The 8,189-nt window shown below is 37.7% G+C and overlaps 1 protein-coding gene across 1 annotated transcript; it reads left to right on the forward strand.

Moving 5' to 3' along the window:
* Nucleotides 1-6,182: 6,182 nt before the first annotated feature.
* LOC141284388 (G2/M phase-specific E3 ubiquitin-protein ligase-like) lies at nucleotides 6,183-7,507 on the forward strand. The gene is made up of 3 exons (XM_073817377.1): nucleotides 6,183-6,392; nucleotides 6,825-6,997; nucleotides 7,121-7,507. The coding sequence occupies exons 1-3, from the start codon at nucleotides 6,183-6,185 to the stop codon at nucleotides 7,344-7,346; spliced, it is 609 nt and encodes a 202-aa protein (XP_073673478.1). The 3' UTR covers nucleotides 7,347-7,507.
* The last annotated feature ends 682 nt before the right edge of the window (nucleotides 7,508-8,189 follow it).

The raw sequence follows: 8,189 nt of genomic DNA on the forward strand, positions 1-8,189 counted from the left end.
CCAGGTTCAGAGGTGTAATTTTATGCAATAAAGCCTGCCCCTCCAGCCAAGATGAACGCATTCTTTCTTGCATTCAGCAACAGGATTGGCTTGCAGCCATCGACCCAAAGAACACTCATCTCAATTGTTCCACACAAACTGTTTCTTCGGTTTGTTCTGAGGGTCTTTACCTTTGGGCTATACCTGTCTCCCCGCATTTTTGTAGGGTGCCCTGGCCCCACTTTGGGAGAAGGGCATCCAATTCTTGACGACTGGCTTATATTAGCTCACTTGCAAGATCTGTTGTGCGAGCACAGGGATCTGGTTCTTTAGCACTTCAACCATATGGGGCTTTGGATCAACTGGGAGAAGAGCAAGCTCTCCCCTGTGCAGAGCATCTCTTTTCTCTGTTTGGAGTTGGATTCGGTCAGCATGACAGAGCGTCTCATGAATGAGTGTGCACAGTCAGTGCTGAACTGCCTGAGTTAATTCAGGGGCAAGACAGTGGTCCCTCTAACAGTTTTAGAGGTTCCTCTTAGAGGTCTTTTTGAATTCGTATTATCTAAATTACAGTGTATATTATATGCAACAACCCCCCCAGACATGTGATCTTGATAGAAGATAAATCTCTCACATCAGTGACCCACCCCAGTCTGTGGTTCTTTTAGATTGTGACAGGATGCTGAGCTACAACTCTTCTGGACCCATAAGTTTGTGCAAGGCTGCAGCAGAGATGTTCACATGTCTTTAACCTGGAATCTGAGTCAAGTCTGAAGTCTTTAACCTGGAATCTCAGTCAAGTCTGAAGTCTTAGTTGCTGAAGTCGGAGTCTCGAGTCTTTGGTCACGAGTCCTAGTCAAGTCTCAAGTCATTTAATGGCTCACTAAAAAAAAATCCTATTCACAATCCACATGTATTGAAATCGTCCTATTTACGAAGCTGTTTTATAGGCTATAGACAAAATATATGATCTATGACCTTTTTTAGACTTATTCTCTATCAATTTACTTATTGCTTGTTTTCTTTAAAAATAAATAACACTATCACTATCACTAACTTAATGTGTACTGTGTGACTAAATAAGACTTGTCATAGCATTTGCATGTTATTGCTCTTTTGTTGTTTTTGATTGCTTCCATTGTCCTCTTTTGTAAGTTGCTTTGGATAAAAGCATCTGCTAAATGTGGAAATGTAAAAGTAAATGTGATGATCAGAATTTTTTTTTTTTTTTTTTTTAATAAAAGAGGTGTTGTGTTGTAAGGTTATGATAGTCTTATGACTGTGTGGTCCAGCCTGTTACCTGCATGTTTTGATTAATTACCATTTTCAAAACAGTTTTTCTGTAATCAAATTCTATAATAAGACTCCTATCTACCATGACACATAAGGAAATATGTGACACATATTACAAAACCATACAAATGAAGTATTTATTTTTGATATACGTCAGGGATATTCAATTAAAATTCCGAGAGGCACGACCTCTTTATTTTCACCTTCCGTTCCATTCAGTAATCAACTTAATTTTCAATGTGTTTGTGTTTAGGGAACTACACAGAACTTATCAGAAAGTGCGTGAGAGCAAGCACTGCATCCCTGATGTTATATAGAAAACTACCATTTAAAAATGGTACTGCTCAAATAAATATGTTTGTGGATATGGCAAAAAAAAAATATATATATTCCTATATATAATAATGAAATAATCATATGTATAAAAGGACTTGCTGTTTTTGTCACTCTGACAGTGTCTGCATGATGAAAATATGTGCAATAAATGAATGCCCCTGCACAACAATTTTTTCTTACTTGGTATTTTTGTCTTCTTGTTTCCAAACAAAATATCTATAGCTTCTTAAATCAAGATGCATTTTTTTATGTAAGAAAAATTACATAAGGTGTTTAGTCTTTAAAGTGTATTTTTCTTAATTTGCAAATTATCTCCCAGTGGGGTAAGAAAAATAATTGTGTTTTCATTTGCATTTTTGTTTTTTAATATATTATTTTCCATGTTTTAAGAAAAAATAAGTAAAACTTAATTTAGGATTCCAAAATACTAAGAAAAGCATTTTTGCAGAATGAATGAATGAATGAGGCATTTAAACATCACTTATGTTTAAAAAAGGGGGAGGAGACTAAAAGAAACTCTGGGGTTATGAGATAGATGTGATCAGCACAAGGAAAAGATCACAGAGGCAGCAGACTACTGCAAATGCTTGAGGATTTATTTTCTCCAAGAAAGATTACAAAAGTCATGCAAATGTTAATCTAGAAGAAATAAACCAAAAATATAAAGACTGCATTTGCCTCTTTAAAAAAAAATACAGAGGTCTAGGGACTACAGGACCTACAAAGAACATTCACAGACTACAGAGACAGCTAACAAACGTATACATTAGTGACCAGCACCAATTAACAAAATAAAGGGTGAAAACACATACACATAATGGCCATTAAACAAACTTAAACTAATGTGATAACATCAAATATACACACACAGAAGTAACACTACAAATAACATACCAATAATGGCTTTACCTTGGAGATCCCACTTAGCAGAAACATGAATGGTTGTGGCCAAATCATTGGCTGGAACTGTATATATACGTCCGAAGTTTCCGATCAAACCCCTTTTGATTGTACACCAGCTTGCGAGAATCAGCCGTAACAGACAAGCAAAGAAATAGTAAGAATAAATAAACTACTCGTTAAAGAGTGTGTGCACTTAACTCCAAACGAAAGTTTAAAGTGCTCCTATTATGCTTTTTCAAAAATGACCTTTCATGCGGTGTGTCATGTAGCTGTAGGTGAACATAAACTACCTGCAAAGTTTCGAAGCCAAAAGTGCACAATAAATAAAGTTATTGTCTATCAAAAAAAAGAGTCGGTTCACTTTTGCTTAAACGAGTCGTCAGGAATTCGAATCTTTTTCTGTTACGGCCGCACGTCACGAAGTAACACATTTGCATAATGTCCGCCCACATTCTACGTCTCAACAACTTGCCCGCCCACAAACACAGTAATATTTCCATGTGGTTAACATCATGTCGAGAAGACGCTATATTCTACGCTGTGAGAGTACATTTGTTTTATAATCACTTCCAAAAGATTAATCTACAAAGAATCAGTGGTTAACAACACATTTTTTCAGTAACACCCCAGCAGTACAATTCCAATCTTGTGTTCCCGTCATTTTACTGAGGACTGCTTTTACAAAATTTGGAGTACAACGCAGGATTCACCAAACGTTTGCTCTAATAAGATGGATCAGTGGCCAGTTTATCAGATGCTTGCTCCTCTGAACCTCTACCTGTAAGTATGATTAATTATTGATGATTGTATTTTCTAGCGATCGTTCAAAATACGTAGTTGTGTCTAGCTAACCGGCTAACTCGCTTCTATAGTTATGTTGTTCAGCTGTGGGCCCACTAAATGTTTGGATTGATGCAGCTTAACTGTGTGTCTTTTTAGTTGGATGATAAATGATAAAGGATGGTGCATGACTTTACACAGTGTAATGGCTCGTATAATATTGAAGTTTACAACATAGAGATGTGCCCGGTTCGCTTACATAAGCAAATTGCGAGCACTTTCCACTGTGGTCTGTGCTAACTAGTTAAAGTATTTTCCAATCGTGCTTGCGAATCACACCGTGTCTTCACCGGACGTGACGGTTGTCGCGCCGTGCCACAACAGCTAAAATCTGTCTACACTGGACACGACAAAGCGACTGTTGCAAATCATTTGAACTTTCTGTGAGCACGACATAAATAGAACGCGTCAGTAGTTTAGGGATTTGCCGTGTCGCGCCGCATCCAGTGTAGACAGCATCATAGGTTCTATTGTATTTTGTTGCGCCGCGCTGCTTGTGTTCGGTGTAAACATGGTGTCAGTTTCTTGTCGATCAGCCACTTCAACCGTTTTATCATCAGACTCAGTAAGGTACAATCGATACCATCTTTTCTATGTATTGACAAGTCTCCAGGGCTGTCATTCAGTTACGGCAATGGGCTCTACGTTTCCTACACGCCCTGTACACGCCGCAGTAGACCAATCCAGAGCCATATGGAGAGCTCTCTCTATGGCTCTGGGCCGATCTTAAAGGACTGCGCCATCTGACCAATCACAGCAGTGAGGGCTCACGGAAAGGAGGGGTTTAGAGAGACTGATTCTTCGAACTGCTTTGCACGAGTCGTTTACGAATCATTTAGAAATGAGGTAAAATTAAATCTATTTTTGGAGAAAACTAAAGTGTTTTTTGACCCTGCATTACGGTGGCCGAGAAGTGTAAAACACAACAACAAATCGCAACACAAAAAAACAAATCTGAAAACCAAACAACAAATCGCAACACAAAAAACAAATCTGAAAACCAAATAACAAATCCAGAATCAAAATTACAAATTAGAAAACGCAATTTCAAATCTAAAAACAAAACGGCAAACCATAAAACACAATAACAACTCCGAAAACAAAATAGCAAGTCGGAAAACACAACGACAAGTCAGAAAACACAACGACAAATCAGTCAAAACGGAAAAGGTAGGTATTTTCTGTGACCAGCGTAGTCGCTGCTGATTGGACGGAACTCCTGTCAATCAAAACATACAGGAAGTACAGTTCTGTGAGTTCCGACTGAGTGCACATGTAAACGCAGCATGTACTGTCCTTACTGTGGGTTCAAATTTGGCATTTTGCCAAATTTCTGCAGCTCATGCGGGAAAAATATTGAGCTTTTAAAACAAACGCGAGTGGAAACAGTTTCGGCCCCGTCAACCGATATTGCAGGTAAAATTTAGTATTAATAGGCTAGACTGTGATAGTTTAGCTATTGTTTAAGTTATATTCCTGGAAATATCCAATGCACGTCCCAGTAACGGGGCTTCTTTAGAAATTGTGCTGCAGACTGAATAAATTACGTCCCTTAAAACTTCACGTAACATCACTGTCGTTTAGTATTTATAATAACAATAATAGAGGAGCGAGTTTAAGACGTTAGCAAAGCAGTTAGTATATGAGTATGGTTGATAATGCAATACAGATGCTTGTTTATAAGAAGGGGCAGGGCCGACTCTTTTTACTGAGGAGATTAAGGTCGTTTGGAGTACAGAGGGAATTACTGAAGAGTCAAAGAAGGTCTTCAGTAAGTCCCCCTTGACTCCTCGGCCATATTTTATGGTGTGGTTTGCTGGATCTGTAGCATTTCTAGTGCCGACAGGAAGAGACTGGACAAACTTATCGGGAAGGCCAGCTCAGTTCTTGGGAATATCACTGGACACTGTACAGGAGGTGGGAGAAAAAAGGATGGTAGCTAAGCTATCATCATTGTTGGAGAATGCATCTCACCCCCTGTATAGGACAGTTATATCTTTGAGCAGCTCCTTCAGTGACAGACTGTTACATCCTAAATGTCTGAAAGAGCGATATACAAGATCTTTTCTTCCTGCTGCTATTAGACTCTATAATCAGGGCTGCTCCTAGTGAATCACTCACAACATAATTGTTAAATTATGTCACATATGTGCAATATCCCATTTTTAATCGTTTTTATTTGTATTTGTCTATTTATTGTTTTACTTTGGCTGCTGTAACATTGAAATTTCCCTGAAGAGGGACTAATAAGGGCTTCTATCTATCTATCTATCTATCTATCTATCTATCTATCTATCTATCTATCTATCTATCTATCTATCTATCTATCTATCTATCTATCTATCTATCTAATAGTCTCTTGCATAGGTGCAGGAGCAAGGCCAACACCTACGCCCACCTTAAACCAGTTTTTGGAATATCGAAAACAGAAATCTAAGGAAAGGACAAACTTTTCCCTGGGCAAGAAAGGAGGAAGCAAACACGAGCAGAAGAAAGTACAGGTACAGTATAATACAGTATAATGTACAAGCAAGGTTTTGTAAATAGCACATTAAGTGATTGCTTGTATTCATACACATTAATGTCGGCATTATGTGTCTGCAAAATGGTTGCTTAAAACCACAACAAGGAAAAACACTCCCCTTATTCACGGACCCACAAGTGAATGCAAACGATCTCCTTATGATGGCAGAAAAAAAATTGAAAGACTTTAATAAAGACACGGAGGAAGGACCTTACGTGCTTCTCTACCCAGATGGATCTGAAGTTATTCATGTTCCTGGAACACAGAGGCCCTTTACATTGAAAGACTACAAATCAGATAATATTCAATGTGTGATTTGTCTTTACTTTCTGCAATAGCTGTTAGGGAGGATGAGTATTTTTTGGCAGGGAGAATGATTGCTGTGTCAATAGTGCATGGAGGACCAGGACCCCATTTTCTTTCAAAAGATCTGGTAAACCACATTGTAGAACAGTCCTTATTCAGCGCCACTTTAGAAGATGTCACTGATGAGGGTATAGTGAAAGTGCTGCAAGAGGTACGATAATAAACAATTTCAGGCATATAGTAGGAAGATTACTGAAGTATTTATAATCCTAGACAGTAGCCAGGTTTCCATCCAAAGTTGCATATGAACTCTATATTGTATTAAACATTTGCGAATCAAGCAGCATTTCCATCCAGTGAGCTGAAGAGATTAAAATCGTCACTTACTGTTAAACAGTTCCTGATAATTTTAATTTTTAAAATTAATGCGCATTTTGGTGTTTACATCCAGCATTTTTTGTGCTATACCAAAATTCAAATAATAATGGTGGATGGAAACCTGGCTAGTGATGTCAAAGTGCAGGGCATCACTACTTTAAGTACTAATGAATGTTATATTTTCACTTTCATTTGTGAGAAGAGATAAATTAGCATGTGTGTCTTAGGCATAGACAGTGATAACCAACTTACTGTTGTTTCTCAGATTCAGAATGCAGCTACTTTGGAGTCTCTACAAGATCTGATTTTTAAAAACAGCACACTGCTACAAACTGCTGGATATTTTCGGAATGTGAAGAACATTGAGGAGAAACAAACAATTGTGAAAGAATATCTCAGATGGTATGTGATTGAGAGAAATCACAGTGTTATTAAAAGGTAAATAAAAAAAGGTTTGATGTACAAATATAGTCCATACATTTTTATTGAAGTTTTATCCACACACTTGGCATTCTAGAAATCTGTAAATACCACAACATGAACTCTTGACTGTTTTAATAGATTTAAAGATGGACTTGCTACCCTGCAGTTTCTGACAGCACTTCAGCAGCATCCCAGTGTGTTAGCTTCCTTCCTGTTCCATACTGAAAAGAAGCTTACAGCAACTGATTTGGAAAACCTCTTCAAAGCAGAACTCAGCCCAGCAGGTAGTAACCAGAGGCAGAAAGAATCCACGACACTTTGCTTTTGGTCAGACTATCTCTTCGACTGTGAAGGTGTGTCATAGTAACAAATAGATGTTCTGTTTTTTTGTGAATTGCAAAAGTCTGTTGCATGTTTTTTTTAATCCTAGAAAAGCAGAGTGAAGTGTCACTGGAGAATGTGCTGATGTTCGCTACTGGCCTGACATCATTTCCACCTGCAGGAATAACACCACAACCATGCATCACTTTTCTTTCTAATTCGCCATTCCCAATGGCAAACACTTGTGCAAACACCCTAAAATTACCTGTCCTAGACAAGTACAATGTTTTTAATTTTGGAATCCAGAATTCTCCAGGTTTTGGTTGCATTTAAAACCTTACATTATGTATTACATTAATACATTATGTCCCCTCGGTTGAAAAGTGACACTCACAGCAGTTTTGGAGATTGGAGTTCATGTGAGATAACGCATCTCCGCCATTCATACATAAAGAGGCAAGCGGAACATGCAGGATTCAAATTAGAACGGCCTTTTTGCATTTCAGTTTTCACAGACAGGGGGGGCGGCCCCCTAAAATAATGGTAGGGGAAACACTGTTTTGCATGTTGTGACTTTAAAAAAAAAAATATGACAACGTATTTGCTTTAACATCGTAGCATCAACTAAATTATTAAATTTATATTATAAATAATATAAATTTATAAAATAAATATAAAATAAATAATTTTTTCGTCTGAACAAGCCTGCATCTTTCAGATGTATTTTAAGAGACCGCAAGCTCATCTTGATGTTGTGGTGTGTTAAAAGCATATCTAGAATCACGCCATATGTATGTCCTTCTTGAAAATAGTGCCGAACATACTCCATTTTCCTCCTACGTAAACAAACCCAAATCTAACTTCCTGTATGTTTTGATTGACAGGA

Source organism: Garra rufa, chromosome 14 (genome assembly GCF_049309525.1).
Source record: "Garra rufa chromosome 14, GarRuf1.0, whole genome shotgun sequence".
NCBI lineage: Eukaryota > Metazoa > Chordata > Actinopteri > Cypriniformes > Cyprinidae > Garra > Garra rufa.